The sequence below is a fragment of the Mauremys mutica genome, chromosome 9 (assembly GCF_020497125.1).
Source record: "Mauremys mutica isolate MM-2020 ecotype Southern chromosome 9, ASM2049712v1, whole genome shotgun sequence".
Taxonomy (NCBI): Eukaryota; Metazoa; Chordata; order Testudines; family Geoemydidae; genus Mauremys; species Mauremys mutica.
This window is the reverse complement of record NC_059080.1, coordinates 88318298-88343195: the sequence shown is the minus strand read 5'-3', so window position 1 is coordinate 88343195 and position 24898 is coordinate 88318298. Positions and strand designations below refer to the sequence as shown.

Sequence of the window (24898 nt, the reverse complement as noted above, 5' to 3'; positions counted from 1 at the left end):
CTTGAGGACCGTAGTCCGACTTTCTGTAAATCTGGCTTTTAAATCCTCTATTTACCATCTGTAAAATGCAAATAATGATAATGATACTTACTCAGCTTCATAAAGTCCTCAGATGTAAGATGCTATTTCAGGGCCTGATCTAATTCCCATTCAAAGCAGAGACTGATGTCAATGGGCATTGGATCAGGCTCTACTTATGAAATATTATTAGTGATAGAAATGAGCTGACAATGCTGCGCTCAGTGGATGGAATTTAGTCCCTATGCAGAGGGCCAGCACATGGCCTATGCATCACTTACACCCTATTTTTGAACTGGAGCCCTGTTTTGAGGAATTGATTGGGACTGGAGAGACTCAGGTGCTGTGTGCTGGCCCCATTCAAAGGGATGAATTTCACCCGTGATAATTTGGCACGGAAGAATCAATTTAAGTGGAAGTTGTAAAATGTTTTCCCTTTTGAAATCCTATACTGGCCACAGGCAATACATAGGTGTAAAACAGAAATAGACAGCGCAGCTTTGACATCATCATAGATGGCCCCAGACATTTTTTCACTCAGTGGAGTGAATTCAAAATGGTGTCATCTAAAGGTGCTGGGAGGATTAAGTGACTTGTATGATGCGCTCTGGATCCACTGTGCTTTTAAAATAACAGCTCTGTATTGTGGTAATTATGTAACAGAAAAAATCTCAGTACGTTCTTTCTCTTCCACCCTCTCTCCCTAATGTTGGCTCTGTCCCCAAATTTATGTCATCGAACTATTTTCCTTTTTTTGTCCTCTGGCCATGATGATGGTTGAACAGCTGCAATACAATATGTATTGTATTGAAAGCGTACTGTTAAACTGATTGGAGGAAGGTGCTGATTTATGGATGGTTTTGTCTCCAATTTGAAGGGTTTGAATGTGTCACTTGAACCTGTATATCTCAACTCATGGCATCCTGGCTTATCTATTTTAAGTTTATTTAAGGTTATTTTTCATTCTGTGGCACAAATAGTCCGGATCAATTGGAAACACTTTATTTTGAATGGATCACAATATATTCAGTAGGCACACTTTATAATCCACCCCAAAACCTGGCACTCTGTCCCCACCTCTTACTAAAGTTTAGAAGCAGTGTGCTATAAAGACATCTTGTAATTCAATTAGGACTTCATTTGCAATAACATTGTGAAGAATTATGATAAATAATTAAAATAGTTGTCTATATAAATAAGATGCATTTTGGGATGAATTATTCATGCTTCTTCATTTGTTGTGTTTATTATAGGCCAAGATCTGCTCTCTGTTACACCAGTTTAAATCTAGATCAACTCCATCAGTGTCAGTGGAGACTCTGGATTTACACTGGTATACCTGAGATCAGATTTTGGTCTTTACTTGATACTTCACAAAATTTAGTCATTCAGTCTCTTGGTCATGAACATGAATGTGATGTGGTGAAGTATGGGATTGCAGTACAACAAATTGACCAAAAGTCATGCTTTTAAAGAAATCATTATAGTTTGGGGTAGGGAGGTAGAACTGCTGACCTTTAAAGCAGGATTTTGATATTCCTTTAAATGAGATGAATAAAAATAGAAAACAAACATTTGTACAATCCTTTCCCATGAGTTATGGCCATAAAGTCAGTTGTTTTTATGATAATAGCATTAAGGATTCTAATTTGTAAAACATTAGGTCATGCACTTCATTGACACTAGTTTCTAGATCATTTCATACTATCAGGTTATCCTTTAAAAAAATGTTTTTAAATAAACCCTCCTTTATGTATGTCACTGATTTTCTGTTGCTGCAAATAAATCTTAAGACAAATGTCTGAGCCCCTTTTTGATGATATCTAGCCTGTTGAAATGTTTATAAATACTTTTTTTCCCAATTATGGTAATGTCTGCCTTTTTGGGTCAGCGCTAGGGAATTGTGACTACATATTGATTTGCGTCAGTATGCGGTTAATAGCCTCTTAGGGACAGGAGGGAGGTGGGGGTAAAGCTACTTCCTTTTCCAGACATCTGGACTCAGATAGAATCAACAACTCTCAGATATGTAAATCAAAAAATTACAGTTCTTTATAAAATACTGCCATTCACTGATCTCAGATTAGCAGCAGACATTACTTGTCCATAAGGCAATAACTTTATGTAAAATATGTAATGCAATCTTCTCACTCTCTTACCTCCTCAGCTAACTTGCTCTGTAGACGTATAAATTACACTAATTCTACATTAAGAGTCAAATTATGCCTTTCCTCCCCCGACAACTGCACCACCATGCAGTGGCCAGTGTTCCCTCAATACAAGGAGTGCTCTCTTTTAGCCTGAACTGGGGTGCAAGCCACCCCAAAAGAGGTGGAGCGTGTGGGACCATGCTCTGCGCTTCATACTGGTCAGTGAACATTCCCAGGGGCCTGATCCAGAGCCCATTAAAGTAATTGGAAAGATGTTCATTGGCTTCACAGGGCTTTGGAGGAGCCCTCCAGTACAAACGGGGAAGCATACTCTATTGTCCAGAGAGGTGGTGTGATAGACATGCTCCCCCTTTGTTCCTGGGAGTACCAGGAGCAATTGTGCTTCCTTGTGACACAATTCCTCCCAGAGTCACCCAGGGGCGGCTTGGTTCTTCACTGTCTCCAAGATATGGCTGTACCTTGATAACATAACTGAACCCTAAATATTCACTTGAATGGAGCGATATCAGAATTTAGCATAAAGAGCTGCAGAAACCCGTTCCACTTATAATGTAGTGCAGTGTCCTGGGCAGTCTTGTGAAAAAGAATCATATTATCTGTAAGTTGTGGAAGAGGAGCATCTTGGTGTGGGAAGAGATTTTGGATTTGAGACCACAGGCTAGGGGAAGTGAATCCTGTTTCAGTAACTATCTACCTAACCTTCCAGGGTAGGTGCCTGTCACGCTGCTAAGTAACCCTGCAGGCAGATCAGTGTTTCACTGATCATTGCAGCCCCTCCATTGTTAAGACTGAGATTTATTTTGTTTATCCAGGAGCACCCCAACTACTCAAAAAAGAATTTCCACTTCAAATTTTTGTAGAAAGGTCTAGAGACCAGTGATCAGTTACGAGAATCTGAAGTCATTCAGACATGGTATTTTTTGGGATATAGGGCTGCAGGAGCTACAGCAGACCAGAGTAGGCTCCTGGTTCTCTGGGATCTACTATGGATCACAGGAGGCCCTATGGACTTTAGAAGATCTATAGGGAAGCAAAGCTGGGGAAGGGGGATTAGGGCTCAAAGTGTGGAATCCAGAGGAGCAGGAAGCACCTGAGATGTAGTGGGGAGCTGATTCATCAAGGTCAACTGGGGAGCCAAGGACCATGGTGTGTTCTCTCCCTACCTGATTCCCAGTACTGTCGTGCTTTCAAGTGTTTCGCTTTATTTTAAATCCAACATCTTCTCCGAATCTCCTGAGTTGCTAATGGTTGCTACTTTGATAACTATGCCATTCCTGAAAGGGTTTCTTACCTTACATTGCTGGTATATCCTCTAATCCTCAATTCTGCCTTACAGGGCCTTTGTTTTGTGTTTTTTTTTGGCGGGGGGAGGGGGTGGGAAGGGGCAAAGTGTTCCCATAGCCAGCATTAAGATGCTGAAAGGAAGGATTCACTGATAGCTTTTATGTTGCTTCAGTGGTTCTTGGCGATGAGTGGAGGGAATACAAATGGGGAAAAAGTGTATGTGCAAGAGGAAAGAAGGGAGTTAATAGCTTACCCTTCCCTCACTTTTACCCCTACTTTATTTCAGGGCTGGCTGCCTGCAAAGCAAAGGAAAGCCGCCCATTTTAATAGTCAATATTTTCCTTATTACCTTTTAAAAATGTGCATTGTTTGGATTCTGGGAGCTATATCCTCAGCTGACACAAACTGGTGTAACGCCAATGGCTTCAGTGGCGCTATATTGATTTACACCAGTTGAAGATCTGACCCCAAATACTTAATATTTCCTCTTGGTGATGGTGCATTTCTTTAACAGTGTAAACCACGTAAAGTAACTACATTCTACATTCTTTAAAAAAAACAAAAAACAAAAAACTTATAGTAGTTCTCATGGCAAGGCATGTGTTTCTAAAGAGCTATCATTGCTTTCCAGTAATTGGAAGTGCTTGTACTTTCTGTGACTCAGAAACTAAGGACCTGATTCTGACCTCACACTGCTGTAGCCCCATTGACATCAGTGAACTTAGTTCTGATTTACATCACCGCCAGAGCAGACTCACACCCCAAAGCCGCAAATAAAATAATGATACTAAGATGACTAAGTCATTTTAAATGTAAATAGGAAAATAGTTTATTTAATATATTACTGTAGGGATCCATGTACATGAAAAATGTTGATTTGATCAAAAAATGATTTAAACCCCCATATAATGAAACTGACTTGAGTATTATATATACATAAATAAAACATTTATTATCCTCCTCAATGCACTTATTATTCTTCACCATAAATATGTACTATCATAACCCATGCACTGTCTTGTCAGTGCTAATCAGCCTGAAGGCCAAAGGTCATTTTTCATTGAAGCCATCTATTCTCTGCAATAGTAAAATAACAGAATGGTTACTTGCCAGGAACAATTAGAAGGAATTAAAGGCAGTGGAAATACAATCATAAATGCTTTAAGAATCAATTCTGAGAAAAGAAGAATATGAAGAGCTATAAAAATAAATATATGGTGATGTTGAGCTGTATGGGTTGATAATGACATTGCTCTGCTGAGACAGAATTACCTCCTATCCCAGAAGCAGCATCATTACATATCTCAGCCCTGTGATCAGTGCATGTCAAAATCCTTCATATTGACAAATGTGCTGTCCACTTGCATCTATGGAGAATGTTTTAGCAGCTGAGTGATTATGAATCAAACCCCAGAGCTTACAGCCCCTACTGCCTCTCAATGCTTTCACATTCGTTGCCTGACAAGTAAATGTATCTTGACTTCCCTCTGTGATTTTTTGCACCATGTTTGATGAAAGACATTTGGCAAATTGGCAGTGGTACCCTGTACATTGCAATTTGTAGTGTGCATTAGGAGTCTGAGCATGAAATGAGAGGGCAGGCTACGAGGCAAAGGGAAAAACAAAAACAAAAACCCTGAGCTAACCAGAACATGAATAGTCATTTCAAGAAACAAGCGTACGGTTTTTTTTGTAACAAAAGCATCAAAATCAGACCAATCGCACCATAGACTTTAGAGGAAACTTCCATGAAAAATATTCTGTCTCTTGAATATTACTTTATTAATTCTATGGTGTATTATGAAAAATAATCCCCTTGCACTTTATGAGCCAGATTCTGCCCTTCCTTACACCCGTGTAAATCAGAAGTATCTCCTCTTAAGGCAGTGGAGTTACCCCGATCTGCATGAGAGGCAAATCAGATCCTTCTGCAACTGTTGCTCATCCTTAGTATCAGTTAGTTTCAGTGGCATTACTCATGTAGTAAGCTACTATTAAACGCTGGATAATGAGGCAGCTTTGGGTTCTTACACTGGGATAGTGTAATTCCATTGACTTCCCTAGAAATGTTTTTTTATTTATGTTGTGGGAAGAGAGAGGAGAATTAGTTTTAAGAGCTTTAAAGTAACTTTCTCCTTTGTAAAAGCCTTTTTCCTTTAGGCTTCTATTCGGTCAGTTTTCTCAGAAGACTGCACTGTGGGTGTGCCTTTTATAATCTTGAGTTGTAGCCCTGTGATTTTTGAGGGGGGAATGAGATGAGGAAACTCTTATTTTCAAATGTTACTGTGTTCTGCAGTGTTGCTAAGGTTTTCAAACATGACAGATGATTTGGGGTAATTTTTTGGGGTGCCAAACCTGAGACATCTTCAAGGGGCCTGAAAGTGCTGAGCACCCACACTCTGAAAATCAGGTTCCTTTAAGGTATCTAAGGTTGGGCACCCAAAATCTGAGGCATCCAAAATCACTTTTGAGAAAGGTGGCCATAGTGCTTTTTGAGTATTATTATAGAGTATTTTTAATGAATAGAGTGAGGGTTGTCCAACCAGCCATCATATGAGATTAGAACACTAAGAAAGAAATCCCTAAACAGTAAAAAAAAAAAAAAGTAAAATTTGTTAAGAGATCACAGTATATATCAGTTCCTGCTTAATGGGAACTGATATATCAGGCTTGTAAACACCTGTGGCCTATGAGGCTAATTCTGCCCTCCTTTAGATTAGAGAGTGTAATTCCACTTAATTCTGGATTTACACCATGTAAATGTAACTTGCTATCTTCAGAGTCACAAGGTATACACTGGGTCAGATTTATATCTGAAATTTGCAGGTGCTAATTTAAAAGGAATCCTTCTGCTACCAGTTACAGGTACTTTCCAATAAGACCCAGCTTCTCCCAGTGATCATTTTTAGAGGACATATCCCTTTTTTGCGGTATGTGCACGTAAAGCCAGATCTTGTTCCCATTCAAGTTAATGGCAAAATTCCAGTTGATTTCAGTGAGAACAAGAATCCTTGTCACAAGACAACTCCAGATCACCCATTATTTTTACTTGATCAAGCCCCAGTGTAGGATCTGCCTTATACAGAGTTTGCAAATAATTACTATAGGAGAAAGACCATTAAATCAATGTAGCTGAAAAGCACAGGAATCCAAACTGTAGTGCAAAAAAAAGTATTTGAATGTAAATATTTTATAAGCCTTCATACCAATTAGTCTAGATCTCATATAGAATTAGTCATTCATTAGCATGTACAGAGATTAGGAAATATGATCTGCTAGGTGAACAGGAACTGGCAGGGACTGTATAGCATCGTCACTGCTGTGGAGTGATCTACTGTCAGTAAAAGTTACTTGTCTTATTCAAACTCTGATAACATAGTTTTCCATCACTTTGTCCTACTCAGAGTGAAAAACCAAAATAGTTTTCTACGCAGTCATTTTTTGAATGGAGTTTTTTGTGTTTAGAATTATCTGTACAGAAAAAGAGCACCTTCACTGTGATGTGTTTTCTTTTTTTCCTTTCCTCTTGCAGATGTCAGCTATAGAAAACATGGCTGAAAAACTAGAGAGTTTTAGTACCCTGAAACCAGAAGCTAGTGAACTTATACAATCTGTCCCTTCCATGTTCAACTTCCGAGCCCCACCGAGTGCCCTACCAGAAAACCTCCTGAGGAAGGGCAAGGAACGCTATACCTGCAGGTAATTGCTGAGCTAATCATGACAGGGGCTCCTAACATCTCCTTTCTGCTTTCAAAAGACGCTGCTGTTTACTTTAGAAATTACTCCTGATTGGATGATTAATAGAGATCATGGAAAGTCTATAGTATTTCAAAGTGCTCTTTATTCAGTCAAACGCAGAACCAGTGTTTTGTTTTTTGTTATTATATGAGGAATTTGTCCTACATCACTCGAGTTTGATAAATGAGGCTGAAAATACTGCATAAACAAGCTTGTTCCCAAATTTCCTCATCACCTTTATATTAATAAATGCGCTTTCACTATTAATTTTTCTGATCACAAGCTACAGGGCTGCTTTCCTCAGACCATCTGTCTCTAGTGTCAGAAGGGATCTTTCACAAAATATATGAATTATAAGGACATATGTTTACAACTTTAACAAAAACTAGAAGTTCATAGTCATTGCATGCATGAATGAAGTCAATCAGCATTTTGTCAATGTGAGAAGGATCAGAGTCATGCTTTGTATAGCTTGGTATGAAATAATAAACTGTATGTTAAAAATATAGGGCCAAATCCTGAAAGCTTCGGAAAGTGTCCTTTATGCATGGCACTCGTAACTCACATTACCTTCAGAGGGAGTTGAGAGTGCTTATTACCATGCAAGACTGAGCTGAAGGTCCTTAATGTAACTCTTCTAATCACACTGTTTCTCGGAATGCTACCTGGGAGCCTTGAGGAGGTTTTATTATTATTATAGTTCCCTGTGAAATAGGGAAATGGTGGAATGATTTTTAAAATTGGCTTATTTAAGTCTCTCTATCATCTCTAGAATGCTAGGGTATTTGACACTGGCATATCAGTTTATCTGATCTTTTTGAAAACATGTCACCTTTCAAGACAAGTTGTTATAGAAACATACCTTGATGGATTAGGTCTTTGAATCTTGTCTGCTCTGATCCTATTCAATGCACAGAATGATGTCACATTTGCTGACACATAGAATAAGTGGAAAGAATTGAAATCTCCTTACCTCAAACCAGAATCCCAAACCTTGAATAACAGATTTTCATGCTTCCAAAACATGAATGTGACAGATATGGAATTAATAAGGTTAGAATTTTGGAAGGTAATTAAAACTAATGTCTATTTGTATAAATTGCTTGCTTATGTGCAAGGAAATCCAGCAAGTGCCAGTAATTCAGGCTTCATTTGTGGGTTATTTATATTTGCCTGATGCCTTCATTGAATTTTTTAAATGCCTAAGAAATCCCAGTACCGTACAGGACTGATTAAATTATGGCTGTGCATATGGTGCATTATGCAGTTCACAGTAAAATAAAGTCAGCTGCAATGACTTTGTCATATAAACTGTTTTCTAATCACAGATACTGTGGCAAGATTTTCCCAAGATCGGCTAACTTAACACGTCACCTGAGGACGCACACTGGAGAGCAGCCTTACAGGTATAATAAAATGTGTTTGTGGTCATAAGCATGGCCTGGTGTTTACAGCAGGGGAATGGGAATACAATATTGTGTTTTGTCCCCAGTTCTGGCACTGACTTATTACAGGCTTATTGAAATCAATGGGAGTCTTTCCGTTGACTTCAGTAGGTTTTGGATCAGGCCTTCAGTTCCTTTGGGAAAGACACTTAGGACACGTCTACACTGAGATGAAACAAACCATGGCAGTGAGTCGCAGAGTCTAGATCAGATGACTTGCGCTTGTGGGGTTTGGGCTGCCGGGCTACAGAATTGCAGCGTAGGCATCGGGCTATGAGTCCTCTGAGCCCGTGAGTCAGTAGTACAGTTTCCACTGTAGTTTTATCACCCTGTAACCACACGTCAGCTGACCCAGTCTCTGAGACTCAGTGCTGCGGGCTTTTTATCACAGTGTAGATATACCCTTAGGGAGAGATTTCTCAAAGCTGCCTTGAAGATTTAGACGTCTATTAATTTCAATGGGAACTGTGTGTCAAGCCGACTTGAAAATCTCAGCACTAACCATCTCCATGCCTCAGTTTCCCAATCTGAGAAATAGGGACAATAGTACTTGCCTCCTTCACAGAGGTGTGGCAAGGATAAATTAGTGTCTGTAAAACACTTTAGGATTCTGAGTATCATTATTAGCAAATGTTTTTAATTTTGTTCATAGTATTATTTCCTGGTTGGTGTGTGCGGATTTAGGAAATTTGATGTTCCCTCTCCTTCCTATGTATGCAAAGACACTCCATTAACTTTAAGGCTCTGTGAGGCAGTGGTCTAATTTAAAGCTTCCTTGGCTCCCAACTCTATTTGGGCGTGTTCGTTCACAAGGGTAGGGGTGAGGAAGGATGTTTACCTCCATTATAACGCCACTTTTTGACGAGAGTCTCAAAGCTCAGCTCCTTTTTGGTCGATGTTACAAGCAGGGTGTGGGGTAGGGACTTGAAGACACGAAGTTCTTGAAAATTTTGTAATTGCTTTGGGATCTTGCAGAATAGAAAGTGCTGTATTAAATGTAAGATGATATGATTATTTCAGAATTCATCCATAATAAATACATTCCAAAGATTTTATTCTGGATGGACCTGATCTGGATTGGTGCTGACTTTCCCCTTGATTTCAGTGGGTGTTACAGGTGCCCCGCATCTCAGGTTCAGGCCCTTAGTAGATGTAGCTATTTAGATACATAACAGGTGGGTTGGTCTAACTCTGATCCCACTGATGTCAAATCTCACCCACTGCACATGACTGACATTTGAGGATAGGTGGTTCAAAAATGCTTAAGTGAGGGAGGCGCACAAGTCCCATTGATTTTCAATGGAAGTCATGCTCCTAAATCACTTGGGCACTTCTGTAAATCTGAGCCTAAAACCACAGCAGTATTATTTGTAGTGTTTATGCTTAATTCAGGTGCTCCTTAGATTATGTGATTTAAAACAAAAAACAGGTTCAAAGATGGTGTATAAATTTACTTCCTGTCTAATTTGAATTCTTTCTGAACTATGTATAATTACCAGAAACATAGTTGGCTTTACTCCCTTGCTGAAAAGCATGTGTAGCTGCTATTAATATCCATGATAGTTATGCACATGTAGAAATGAGAATTGAAGCGTTAGCTTATTGAAAATAAAATATTCATTGAAAAACAGTTGGAAGGAAGCCAAGTCATGTTCCAATAAAACAAACACACAAATTTGTGCACTTTAGGACCTGTAAAGAGCAGAAAAAGCTCATTGTTTGTGATGCCTTTTTTTTCCTGGGGTCTTTTTAGGAAATGGGATTTGCATCTAATTTTATTCATGACTGAAGCTGCATCTTGAAGCGTGTTACACTCGTCCACTACATAAAAGCCAGAAACAATTAGAAGCATAATGGACAATTTCTGCATTGAAAAACTGATGCTGTTCAGAGTGTAATGGACATGTTTTGAAGCACAGGAAAAGTAGAAGATTGAAAAACTAGGGTGATGAAGACTATTGGCTAGTTGCCAGAAAGAGAATTTGGAATAGTTAGAGTATGTCTTAGTAATGGCTTAAAGAGCAATACAGTAAGGCTTTAGGGACTCCAAATCACTACAGAGTATGAAAATTGATGCCTCTGGTACCAGAGTGATAGACTAAACTACCCACATTGGCACGGTATTAAAGATCTGGATTGTTTATTGCTGGTTTTTGGAAGATAACTGAATTTTCTTTGGGATTAGCAATTGAGCAAACTAATTCCTCAAAAAAAGATTTAATCACACAGTATAATTTTGCATAGATAAAATGGACTGTTTTACCTTATTTGAGTATTAGAAGGAATTTGTTTCATGTTTATTTCCACAAGTGTTTAATTGTATTGTACTGGCAGCACATGAAACAACAGAGTTATGCTCTACTGGTTTTCAAACTCCTCAACTTCGCAGGCAGTACTTTTAAATACATGGGAATCAATCTTCCTAACGAATTTGATGCAATTAAATCTTCTTCCTAAATGTAGTATTTGAAATTTTAAAAGACTCGTGGATTGGAGCTGAAAAGCTGAGTATGTGAACAAAACCTAGATTCCAAGAGCCCAGATCCTGCAGTTGTTATTTAGGCAAAAGCATCCTTCATTTCAAGGGGAGTTATGTCCAAAAACAGAGTGCAGAATCCTATCCTAATACTGGGCCTGTTCATAAAAGATGTTGAGTGCCTCTTGCCTGGATCCTGTGAGGTGCTGAGCAAGCTCAACCGCAATTCCTTTTAGCTACAGTGTATGTTAAGGCTACTCAGCACTTCACTGAATTGCACCTGTAGGTCACAAGCCAATGGAATTCATATAACAGTGATTCCCAAGCTTGTTCCGCCAATTGGCAGGGAAAGCCCCTGGCAGGCCGGGCCGGTTTGTTTACCTGCCGCATCTGCAGGTTCGGCTGATCACGGCTCCCAGTGGCCGCAGTTCGCTGCTCCAGGCCAATGGGAGCTGCTGGAAGCGGCAGCCAGTATGTCCCGCACCGCTTCCACCAGCTCCAAGCGGAACAAGCTTGGGAACCACTGTCATAGAATCATAGAATCTCAGGGTTGGAAGGTACCTCAGGATGTCATCTAGTCCAACCCCCTGCTGAAAGCAGGACTAATCCCCAACTAAATCATCCCAGCCAGGGCTTTGTCAAGCCTGACCTTAAAAACCTCTAAGGAAGGAGATTCCACCACCTCTCTAGGTAACCTATTACAGTGCTTCACCACCCTCCTAGTGAAAAAGTTTTTCCTAATATCCAACCTAAACCTCCCCCTCTGCAACTTGAGACCATTACTCCTTGTTCTGTCACCTGCTACCAGTGAGAACAGTCTAGATCCATCCTCTTTGGAACCCCTTTTCAGGTAATTGAAAGCAGCTATCAAACCCCCCCTCATTCTTCTCTTCTGCAGACTAAACAATCCCAGTTCCCTCAACCTCTCCTCATAAGTCATGTGCTCCAGCCCCCTAATCATTTTTGTTGCCCTCTGCTGGACTTTTTCCAATTTTTCCACATCCTTCTTGTAGTGTGGGGCCCAAAACTGGACACAGTACTCCAGATGAGGCCTCACCAACAGAGTTCCATCTGTCTGAAAGCTCTGTGAAGAAGCAGAGAATTGGGCCCCTCAGGTGCCATCCGGTACCATTTAGGTCAATGAGAGCTTTGCCTTTGACTGCAATTGGAGTGGGATCAAGTCAATTGTTATCAGCAAATCCAGAAAAGAAGAAAAAAGTTTAGAGAGAATTTAGGGTCTGACGTGTGTTTTGAACAATCATTTTGTGAAATGCTTTTTACCCTTTATTCTGATTATTATTCCAGTTACTAATAAATTATTTTCCTCTTGTTTATTTTTAGATGCAAATACTGTGACAGATCTTTTAGCATATCTTCTAACCTGCAGAGGCACGTCCGTAACATCCACAATAAGGAGAAGCCATTCAAATGTCACTTATGTGACAGGTGTTTTGGTCAACAAACCAATCTAGACAGACATTTAAAAAAGCATGAGAATGGGAACATGTCTGGTATGTAATCATTTTCCCCTTTCACTACACCAGAGATCTACCCAGTGTTAATATACAAGTACTTCCTGCTCATTTTCAACACTGTCTTTGTGAAATATGCGCCATTGTTCTCAGCTTCTGGGTACTGGGATTGTGATTTTCAAAAGTACCTAAATGATTTAGGAGCACCAATCGCAGTGATTTTCAAGGTGCATAGATTTTTTTCTCTTTTTTATAATGTAATGCACTTTTATGGGGGGGTTTCAAGCCAGCCATATTATTTCTGGGCCTGCAAAATGATTTTTCATGCAACCTCCATGATCACACTGTTGTCAGCAGAAGGCCTTGCCTTAGAGTTATGGGAAGTGCCTTCAAAGTTATTCTTGGCATCCCCTAAAATTTTCAGACCACCTGCAGCTGAGAAGAAGTGGAGCCTCTCTGCTTCTGTCCCCACTGCCACAAATTGGACCAGGTCCCCCACAAAATCAAGAGAGCCACGTCTGAGGATTTCATGGGGCATTAAAGTAGCCAAATGTCAGCCAAAATGTGAAATACATACACACACACAGACTATTTTGATTACTATTATAAAAACTGTCTTAGGGGTTTCAGATTTGCAGCTTTCCTAAAATGATGCACATGAAAATTTTATTTTTAAATTAGTTTGTAAAGGATTAAATGAATGAAAAATTCAAATGACCACCCCTCTCCCCAATTTTACCGTCTTGAAGGTACTGCAACATCTTCACCTCACTCAGAACTTGAAAGCACGGGGGCAATTCTGGATGACAAAGAGGATTCTTATTTCACAGAAATTCGGAATTTCATTGGCAACAGCAACCACAATAACCAATCCCCAAGAAATTCAGAAGAAAGGTAAGATGTGACTGTAGTAAGACAGCTCCGGAAGATGACTATGTTCCTTTCCCAGTTCATTTCCCCATGACTGCTATTTTGAGTATTATGGATACTGTAAAAAGGAAGTTGGCTGAGTTGAACCAGAAGTGATTTTAGCATCCTTGTGGTCACAATTGTCATATACAAAATAAGTGTGCTGATACCAACCTTGATGGATAAACAAAAGCCTGGAAACAAAGGAGTATGTTCAAATGAGCAGGTCACAACTTTAGTTGTATACTTACAGACCGGAGCACATAATCTGGTGATAGGCAGCAAAATCCCCAAGTACAGCAAATACCAGGCATCAGGACACAACTTTTTAATGGGTGGCTGTCTATTTTTATCAGGGCTTCCCAATTTAAAGCTTCCATACACCAATTCTCATGTCCACTTAAGCATACTATAAACTGCCTCCATTTTGAATTCACTGAAAATCACAGACCCTACAGCATTGTGTGGAGAGGATTAGAAAGAACATTGTAATCTAAAGATAACTGAGCGATTAACAAAGTGGAAGAAGTTAAATTTAATTGCTCAGTACAAATGCGAGGCCCTTACTACGGGGTCAGTCCTGCATAAACTTACTGCCAGGTAAAGTTCTTACTACCATGAAGTCAGTAGTACAACTACTAGTAATAAGTAGTCCACACTACTCTAGCCATACGAGACTTTCTTTCTGTCAGTGTATTATTTAAGTACATATGTAAATCTAATTTTTCCTTAACTATAAAGAACGATAAATAAGGAACAGATAATAACTTCTAAATATTTTCAGCTACTATAAAAATATGGCTAAGCATAAAGGCCATGAGAGATCTTGTGTGCTTCTAATTTTAAAGGCTACCATACCAAGCGTATATGAACCATACATCCTATGAAGTAGTATAAAGGCTCCAACTTTGTCTGCCTCTTTCAGTTAATTTGCATCAGATTCTCAATATCAGAAATTGTTTGCTGATAGTGAATATGTTCATCCCTCTTTTCAATTTCTAACTTGTCTTTATGCTGGAATCAACAATAGTAGATGTAAGACAAATATTCATGAAGGCAACTAATTAAATTATTACATGCATATCCAAATTTCATTCCATCTTGACTGGCAATGAGGGTTGTTGGGGTTTTTTTTGTTTGTTTGTTTTTTTGTTTTTTGCACATCTGGTCTCAACATGTCTCAAGAGGAAGGCAGTAAAGAGAAAAGGTTGATGGGTCATACAGTGTTTCCTTTCTAAATTCAGCACTTCAGACTATTTTTTGATGGATGTTTTATCCTTGGCAAATTACTGCACTTGAAAGTATAATTAGTGAATCTGTTTTCTTAATCATATGGCTTTCGTTACTTTGGTTTTAGTCCATTTCCCTTTCATTTCTAGCAGTCCTGAATTAGCATAACTAGCAAGCTGGCAGTTGGATCCAGGATTAATAATTTCTTATGTCTGTCCAAAACATGTAATCATCATCATACTTAGATAAAAGATATTAAAGATATCTGTTCTTGACGCTATTTGAATAATTATCCCCTATTTCCTTTGCAGTTCAACTATCTTGACTCAGTGCAAACTCAGGGATTCTGTCATTGTGTTGCAAATAGATCACTTCCTGATTTTTTTAATAGGTTGTCAGATATGAGTGATATTGGTTGATAATGGTTACTGTAGTGTAGATGATGAGATGTGGGGGATTTTGACCCATTGGCGGGCACAATTGGAACAACTTTTTAATATGCCATAAAGGCCACTATGTGGGGACAATGATTCATGACTTGGACAGTTACTGAATCATTCCCAGTGTAGTTTCAAAAGAGTTAGCCATATGATGATTTCCTCGAAAAACTAAGCGACCGCAAATAGATTAAATCCCAGGAGCACAATGACCCTAGAGGAATGCAGCCAACAGGCCTGGCAGCTTTTGGTGAGCTAAAGCTTTTGGTTAAGAAAGTAAAGATGCTATAACAATAAACCAAACAAATCAATATCTAATGTGTTTTCATGACGCATCTTCCTGTATTAAAATTCTCAGTATATTCTATATCATGCAGCATGGTTTAAGTGACATATAAACTCAAGCTAACTCTGTGCAGACGACAAAGTTCCCATTTTTATAGCTGTACTCCTGAAAGGCAAAGGGCCACTCCTGCAATTAAAACAATAAATGAGCCAACAGTGCAGTGTTATTTTTTATATGAAAACACTGGGCCAGATACATAGTTTAGTATAGGTTGACACAGCTCCACTGACGTCAATGGAGCTATGCCAGTTTTACACCAGCTGCATATATGGCTCAGCATGTATCAATGTATACATTTTTGGGGCAGAACTGAGCACCTTTAACTCCCATTTAAGTCAATAAAAGTTGAGCACCTCCAGAGTTACTCAGCATCCTACAGGATAGACCCCTTAATCACACACGCTACATTTTGCACCTGTACTTTTTCACCTACTTCAATGTGAGTGCAAAATTGCAGGCACAATGATTTGTACCTGCAGTTGCACCCAGTCAGATGCCATGCATAATCTGTGGGTGCAATCACATAGGTGGGCTTCTTAATGAGTGGAGTTTTGAGCACAATTTATTGTAGAAAATATTACACCTGCATTCGATTTTGCAAAATTGTGAGCATAATATTGGAGGCCATTTCTAAAAAAGTCAGGGCTGATTTTCAGCTTCTCAGCTCATATCGCTCCCATTAAAATCCATTAGGTATGGTGCCAAGGCTAGGTGGTATAAGTAGGAGTACTGCGATTAAACGAAGGATGGGACACATTAAAAAGACTATCAGAAAACACCTCCTGATGGTTATGTATAAAATGGAGTGCAATGGGCTCCCAAAACTAAGTGTGGGATTCCATGCAGTTTGGGCCATAATATTTCATTGATTTTTAGACAGAATTCTCAACAATGATTCCGTGATATTCAAAGCTAAAGAGTACAAAACACTACAAAGTATGCTGGAAGGGACCATTCTGCATTGGCAGCAGGAAAGGTCTTTTTCAGCTCTACTTGCTATGATTTCATAAACCTGATTGTACATTGATTGACTGATTTTTATTTTCTTTTAGAATGAATGGCAGCCACTTTAAGGATGAGAAAGCGTTGGTGGCAAGTCAGAACTCGGATTTGCTGGATGATGACGAGGCAGAAGATGAAGTAGTGATGGATGAGGAAGACGATGAAAGTGAAATTGCAGGGAAGCCAGTCAAGGAACCGGTTACAAGTAACGTACATGAAGGGAGCCCTGAGGATGACTACGAAGAAACAAGTACTTTGGAAATGAACTGCAAGACTTCCCCTGGCAGGTTAGTTCCTTCCTAGTATTTTAAATGGTACAGTCAAATAAGGTTAAAAAAGAAACAAAACAAAAAAAACAGTGCAAACATCCCAAGGACCAAATTCTGGCAAGCACGCTAGGAAACAGCCCTAATGAGCTAACTCAATAGCAAGTCAGTGTGCACCTGTATTTGGCTGACACCAGCCCAATCCTCAGCCCCTTTGGGCAATCTGTTCCTTTCAAGAGTAGAAATAATTGGCACAGGGGGCTACGGGCTATTGTCAGGCCAGAGTGGATACATATATAAACATGTGGCATATGCCACCTGGCACCTACTAGCTGCCTGTGACTCGTACAATGGCCTTGTGTCCTGAGTCACACGCCGTTATCCTTACCTGCTGGACCATACTGTAGCTGCTTATCAGGGCCGGGTCTAGGCACCAGCCTAGCAAGCGTGTGCCTGGGGTGGCAAACGGGAAAGGGAGGCTTCCTGGGTGGTCTTAGGGTGGCACACCGGCAGCTTTCAGCAGCACACCGGTGGCAGCACCTCCTCTGGTTCCCTCGGCGGCGGCATGACGGCGGCAGCTTTTTTTGGTTCCTTCGCCCCTTGGGACGGCAAATAAGGTAGAGCCGGCCCTGCTGCTTATGATTTTTGGCAAAGTTAAAAGTGAGGCAGTTTAGAGCAGACTTAAATAGATGAGAACTGGTGTGCGGTAGCCTTATATAAGACGGACTTTTTTGGAGGCATGCAAAAGATTTGATTTACATTTAAAAATCCATAACCTCCATCACGTTTTTGTAGGTATAAAGAGGATGAGTATACCAAGACTGGGCTCTCTGCTTTGGATCACATAAGGCACTTCACAGATAGCCTCAAAATGAGGAAAATGGAAGAAAATCAGTACACTGAAGCTGAACTGGCAGCTTTCAATACTTCGCACCTGCCAGAGGACCTCAAGCAACCATTGTACAGGAAATCCAAGACCCAGGTAAATTCTTAATTCAGTTTAAGCTCCGTAACTCATTGTCACTGAGTATCCAAAAGGTGGACCTGCTGGTGGGTGGTAAACTAGAGTCATCTTAATCACAGCAGAAAAGTGTGTGCTCGTGATCCACAGCAAGCCCTGAAAAGTGCTCTCCCCACTCTGTGGTTACTATCAGAGCAAATGGGATATCAGATTGTTTTAAAGAGGGGGGCATATTCTTGGGTGGTGTAATCAACCTAAGTATCTGGCCCATGATATGTAGGTATATGGAGTATTTTTAAAAAACAGTATGTTGCTGTGTAATGTATTCCTGTATACCTTATGCAGGGATTACATCACTGTGATTAGTGGGATTCTGCTCTCAGATACACCATTGCCAGCATGCTGGAGTCATCACTTGTAGTCAGTGGGTGTGCTCCAATACAACTGAGAGGACTTGGTCAGATGTATTTTCACAAGTTAGTGTGACTGCACCACTGAAGAGAATTAGTGAACTTTCCCTAGGGATGGGTCTGTTGGCGAAGGTATTGTCGCCTCCTAGTGGTGTTGCTCAGTATGTCCATGGCATTTCTCTGTTCCGCAGCATTTAACTAGGCTGATATTTCAATCCCAGTTTTGAATATTATTTGGAAGCAATTAAAAAAGGGGCTTTCCTTGTGTTCTTGTCTTGAAGCCACCCAGGAAATTAATACTGAATGTTTTTAAAGTTCTTTGTCAGCCTTGGATGATGAGGGTAAAGAATTATTACTCTTAGTGGGTCAAAAAATGTCAAAGGAAAGGTTGGCAGAGCTTTACCTAACACATATTGTATAGATAAATCCAAATGTAGACCCCCACTGAATACAAAATACTCTCTAGGGATGAAATTGTGGCTGGAAGCATGGCTACTTCCATATAGGTGACATGGTTTAATGTCAAGGCAGTGCATTCTGCCGTGTTTACCACTTTCTCTTTCTCTTGTTTCCTCATTCAGGCATATGCTATGATGCTCTCTCTCTCTGACAAGGACTCCCTCCATTCTGCATCCCATAATTCTCCCAACATGTGGCACAGTATGGCAAGAGCTGCCGCAGAATCCAGTGCCATCCAGTCCATTAGTCATGTATGACATTGTGAAACCTTACCAAGGATGGGACCAAGTCCAAACCAGTAGCATGGCTCTTTCGTATATGACTATTTAAAAGACTGCTGAGCAGAATGCCTTATAAATCTGCAGGGTCACTCATCTAAAGTCTGATGACCTTAAACTGAATAATTTTAAAAAGAAAGAAACTATTTATTCTCAATATTTTGTTTTGCACAGCAAAGGCAGCTGCTGACTTCTGGAGGATCAATGCGACTTAAAAAAAAGTTTCAATGGATTATGTAAACCACGGCCGGGAAAAATGTCTTCCAATTCACCCGGCATGAGGGGGTGGGGGCAGAAGGGTTAAGACTGCATTGATACACATGGGCACTCCTTTAAAATAGAAACGGAATCATTTTTCTTTTTGTATAAGATAGTTTGACACAGGATTGGGAACAGTTGCTTTTATGTACAAATCCTCTTCATTAAAGCTTTATGCATTTTAACCCTTCAAAGAAAGAAAGAAAGTAGTTCTATCGTATGCACACTATCCCTCATTAATATTAGAAACCAATAACAGGGAATATTTCATCCTCGCCGTAATTTTTTCTTCTTACCTGCATTGTGTAAAAAAAAAAAAAAAAAAAAAACTTTGAGAAACAGTACATAAGAGGTTTGTGTATATTGTAAACTATGAATGTTCACCACTCAAAGACGTTTGTCATTCAGCTACTTCTGTCAAAGGACCATTTCATCAACAGTACCACTAGTTCAATGTTTGCCAAATCATTGTAATGACATTTTAAATTTAGACAATCATGTCGCTGTGTTGTTTTGTTCCTCTAATTTCTTTTTTTGTGTTGTGTGTACCATGTATTTATTTGTTGGCAAACAATTGTTTGTTGATTAAAATAGCACTGTTCCTATGTTAAACAGCACTGCTCCAGTCCCCCACTACTTTATGATGTAGGCACCCATGTACTTCAAAACAAGTGAGGTGAACTGATCTGTGTATATTGGAGTGCAAAACAGTGTTCGAAATTTTCTGACATTCCTATTTTATTTTGTTTTTTTTTCCTTTTAATGAAACTAAATAACTAATAGATGCGAATTAGTTTTTTTTTAAATACGGTAAATTGATTCAATTGTATAAACAGTTATAATTTCTTCATGAAAGCATGATTCTTCTGATTAAAACTGTACCCAATATTTTATGCTGGTTGTCTGCGAGCTTGTGTGATGTTATGTTCATGTTAATCCTATTTGTAAGATGAAGTGTTCCAAACTTACGTTAAAAAAATAAATAAATAACGGACTGTATTCAGTTATTTTTGTTTTGGTTTTTTGCCCTTTAGTGAGGGACCAGATTTATTTCCTTTTGTTTATAATCTCATTTTAAAATAATCGGCAAGTTGAGGTACGTTCTTTAAATGCTTTGTACAATGTAACTGTTATGCATTTCAGAACATTATTATGGGAGGATCAACTAAAAAAATAAAGGACTATAAAACCGAAGGCATCTTTTTCACTTTCCTTTTGTTTTTGTTGAGTCATGCCATTTCATTTCACACTCTTAAGGGTTAGGACTGTTCTGTATCTCAAGTGGTCATGGGTAGTAATAATAACAACAGAATCTGGAATTGCTGTAGTATCTTCCAGTTATCTGAATGTGCTTTACAAATAATTAAGACAAATAATATGCGGGTTGTTAGTGGCCAGAATGCAGATTTAAATGCTTTACTTAATGCATTCACATTTGGCTCAGGCTCAAGGCACTGCATCCACTGAACAAGCTTGTAGAGTAGTAGACAAGTTTAAGAGAACCAGCCTAGTGCACCACTGAGGGGATCAGGGAGCGAATGCCATATGGTGGACAAGGCAAAGGAGTGCTAGCAGGGGAAATGAGATGAAAGCATCCCTGTAGCAGGAACCAGATGGACGAAAGAGCAAACAAAGGGCCTCACATGTTCAGTACATTTAGTAATACACCAGGTAGCAGACCTGGAGAATCAGAACTGTACCACGAATAGAGGTTCAGTTGGAGGGTACGTATAGACTTAGGGAGTTTGGGTGAAAGCCTGGCCCACTGATGTTTAAGGGTATGTCCACCCAGCAAAAAACAACACCACAATCAGTCAGTCTCAGAGTCAGATGTTGGGCTCGGGCTGATTCTGAGAACCTCCTGATTTGCTGGATTTCAGAGCCTGGGCTCCAGCACAGACCCAAGTGTCCACACTGCTGTTTTGCAGCGGGGTTGAGCACTCACCAGTACAACTCAAAATAGTGGGCGCTGATGTGGCACTGTAAGCTGGCGCGTCGGGGCTCAACCCTCCTGCTGGGCCGGAGGGGAGCCACACCGACTCGCTCCTTGTCCCCTCTACGTGGGAAGTCCAGACCCTCTGGAGCAGGGGGGCTGGAGAACAGCAAAAAAGTCTCAATATGAGTCCAGTCCCTCTGGAGCCGGGGGGCTGGATAACGGCAATCAGACTCAATATAAGTCCAGTCCCTCTGGAGCAGGGGGGCTGGATAACGGCAATCAGTCTCAATATGAGTCCAGGTCCAGACCCTCAGGCAGGGGCCGCACAAGGCACACAGTCACTAAGTATACGCCCCGGCCCTCAGTTAGGGCGGGCAGCCGGACAGCAGTCCTTGGGCTCAGACCTCTGGAGCAGGGGCTGAGCAACAGCAAAGTCAATATAGGCTCAGGCCTCTGGAGCAGGGGCTGAGCCGCAGCAAAGTCAATATAGGCTCAGGCCTCTGGAGCAGGGGCTGAGCCGCAGCAAAGTCAATATAGGCTCAGGCCTCTGGAGCAGGGGCTGAGCCGCAGCAAAGTCAATATAGGCTCAGGCCTCTGGAGCAGGGGCTGAGCCGCAGCAAAGTCAATATAGGCTCAGGCCTCTGGAGCAGGGGCTGAGCCGCAGCAAAGTCAATATAGGCTCAGGCCTCTGGAGCAGGGCTGAGCCGCAGCAAAGTCAATCTAGGCTCAGGCCTCTGGAGCAGGGGCTGAGCCGCAGCAAAGTCAATATAGGCTCAGGCCTCTGGAGCAGGGGCTGAGCCGCAGCAAAGTCAATATAGGCTCAGGCCTCTGGAGCAGGGGCTGAGCCGCAGCAAAGTCAATATAGGCTCAGGCCTCTGGAGCAGGGGCTGAGCCGCAGCAAAGTCAATATAGGCTCAGGCCTCTGGAGCAGGGGCTGAGCCGCAGCAAAGTCAATATAGGCTCAGGCCTCTGGAGCAGGGGCTGAGCCGCAGCAAAGTCAATATAGGCTCAGGCCTCTGGATCAGGGGCTGAGCCGCAGCAAAGTCAATATAGGCTCAGGCCTCTGGATCAGGGGCTGAGCAACAGCAAAGTCAATATAGGCTCAGGCCTCTGGATCAGGGGCTGAGCAACAGCAAAGTCAATATAAGCTCAGGCCTCTGGGTCAGGGGCTGAGCAACAGCAAAGGTAATTGCAGGCTTCCGTGCCTGAGCGCTGAGGTGAGGGAGAAACTGCCACCCGCGAGTGGGGTGGCAGGGGGAACACAGGCCCGCCCACTCCACTGTGTTCCAGCCCGGGGCCCTAGTAGCGGCTCTCACGGCCGCTGGTCAGTGGGGTCCTGACCGCAACACACTGACATGGGGACCTCAGTGTCCGTAGCCTGACAGGGGTCGGCTATCCCCGGGCTACACTCCATATCCCCCTCAGGGCCTACCTGCACACTTGTACCAGGTTCGGGCCAGTCAAAGGTCCTCGGCTCCTCCGGGTCCGGGCTTGGTGGGAGGTCTGGTAGCACCTCCGGAAAGTCCGGCCAGGCCTGCTCCGGCGGCTCCTCCGGGTCGCAGGGCCGGGGAAGCCCCGGCAGCTCCTCTTCGGGGGGGGCGCAGGGGCGGTCCGGCAGCTCGTCCCAGTACCGGTCACGGGGCAGCTCTGGCGGCTCCTCCTCGTAGTGGGCGCGGGGAAGCGGAGGCCAGTCTGGGCAGCTGCCTTGGTTCCTGGAGGGCTCCCAGTCAGGAGCTCCCGCCGGCACGTCTGCTCCCGGCGGCTGCTGGCTCCTGACTGAGCTCTGGCGTCTTCCTTTTATACTTCCTGTCCCGCCCCTTGACTTCCGGGGGGCGGGGACAGGAAGTGGTGTCTCAGCCCACTTGGGCGTCTGGCAAGGAGCTCCCTCTGCTGGGCCGGAGGGGAACCACACCGACTCGCTACAGGCACAATACCTGTAAAAAAAAAAATTAGGCCCTAAGGCTTGCATGGCTGCATTTAGTGTTCCACTACTTAAGTTGCCTAGCGTGTGTGATTCTACACCTCAACTCTGGTAGGCATTGATACTTTTTCATGGGCCACAGACTGCTCACATGTGGGTCAAGCCAAAGTCCAATGAAGCTAATAGGACACCTTCGGTTTCCTTCCTAGGCCATTGGGTCAGCCCTGCCCCAATGCATTTGCTGCCATCACGCCATGCTTAGGACGCCAAACATGGATGTCTTCAGGGCCGGTGCAAACATTGAGGCGACCTAGGCGGTCACCTAGGGCGCTGCGATTTGGGGGGGCACCATTTTCTTCGGCAGCAACCGCGGCGGCTGGATCTTCGGCCACCCCGGTCACCGCCGGCATTTAGGCCGAGGGAGCTGGGGCAGGGAAGCATGGGGAGGGCTGCCTGCAGCAAGTGGGGGGAGGGGGGAGCGGCACGCAGGGGAACTCCCCGCCCCAGCTCACCCCTGCCCCACCTCCTCCCCGAGCATGCCATGGCTGCTTCACTTCTCCCGCCTCCCAGGCTTGCGGCGCCAATCAGCCTGGGAGGCGGGAGACGTGAAGCAGCGACGGCGTGCTCAGGGTGCTTGTGCTTGGGGCTGGGGCGGCGGGGTGCCTCAGGGCGGAGGGTAGGGGGTGGGGATCTGCCTCGTGGGGGGCGCCTCAGGGTGGAGGGGGGTAGCTACCACGGAGGGGGGTGCCTCAGGGCAGAAGGGGGTAGCTGCCGGGGGGGGGAGGGCTCAGGGCGGGGGCCTGTGTGTGTGTGGGGGAGCGCAAGGTGGAAGTTTTGCCTGGGGCGCGAAACATTCTTGCACTGGCCCTGGGTGTCGTGTATGCAGTTTGAGAGCTTTGAGCACCGACAGAGCCATCTTGTCAGAGAGGGGTCCTGAATTATGCCACATTGTATTAGCTTGGGGGGAAAAGCCAGCTGGGCTGCCAAATGGGTGGCAAAACATGAAGGTGCTACTGCCAGGGATGCTAACTGCAGAAAAACTGCACACTGTTGCTCCGCCTCTTCCCTGAGGCTCTTCCCCTGCCTCGCCCCTTTGCTGAGGCCCTGCCCCACCCTGGCACACAATTCCCCTCCCCTCCCCACCCACTCTCCACCACCATCACACACTCACTCATTTTCACTGGGCTGGGGCAGGGGCATTAGGGTGCAGGCTCTGGCAGGGAGGGTGCTGGGGATGAGGGGTTTGGGGAGGCAAGGCGGGGCCCCAGGCTGGGGTGCAGGAGGGGGTGAGGGATCTGGCTGGTGCTGCAGGCGCTGGGATGGGGCTGCAGCTGAGGGGATTCAGCATGTGGGAGAGGGCACAGGAGTGAGGCAGGGGGCTGGGGGGGGGTGCAGGGAGGGATCCAGGCTCTGGGTTGGGAGTGAGGGCTTCAGGGTGGGGTGAGAAATTAGTGGGTTCAGGATTTGGGAGGGTGCTCCGGCCAGGGGGTGAGGGCTCTGGGGTGGGGGGCCAGGGATGAAGCATTTGGGGTGCAGAAGAGGGTGCTGGGCTGGGGCCAAGGGGTTCAGAGTATAGGAGGAGGCTCACGGCTGGGAAAAGGGGTTGGGGGAGTAGGGTCCAGGAGGAAGTTTGGGTGTGGGAGGGGATCCTGATCTGGGCGTGGCGGGCGGGTGGGTGGGTGTAGGGTGGTTCAGGGTGCAGACTCTGGGTGGTGTTGACCTCAGGCAGCTCCCGGGAAGAAGCGACATGGCTTTCTGGCTCCAAGGTGGCGGCGCAGCCAGGTCCCCTCCTGCAGGCACTGCCCCTGCAGCTCCCATTGGGGGACGGGGACACACACACACACACCTACCCACCCACCCACCCCTCCCTCCCTAGGAGCC

At 43.1% G+C, this 24898-nt stretch overlaps 1 protein-coding gene across 5 annotated transcripts in view; it reads left to right on the top strand.

The window, feature by feature from the left end:
* MECOM (MDS1 and EVI1 complex locus) overlaps positions 1–20349 on the top strand; it is a 56713-nt gene extending 36364 nt beyond the window's left edge. For all 5 annotated transcript variants that reach the window (XM_045031562.1, XM_045031563.1, XM_045031561.1 and 2 more), the window contains 7 exons: positions 7006–7172; positions 8540–8617; positions 12474–12643; positions 13354–13498; positions 16579–16815; positions 17590–17776; positions 18747–20349. In XM_045031562.1, coding sequence (XP_044887497.1) covers positions 7006–7172; positions 8540–8617; positions 12474–12643; positions 13354–13498; positions 16579–16815; positions 17590–17776; positions 18747–18881 — 1119 coding nt within the window. In that variant the 3' untranslated portion in view covers positions 18882–20349. The remainder of the gene's footprint in view (positions 1–7005; positions 7173–8539; positions 8618–12473; positions 12644–13353; positions 13499–16578; positions 16816–17589; positions 17777–18746) is intronic.
* The last annotated feature ends 4549 nt before the right edge of the window (positions 20350–24898 follow it).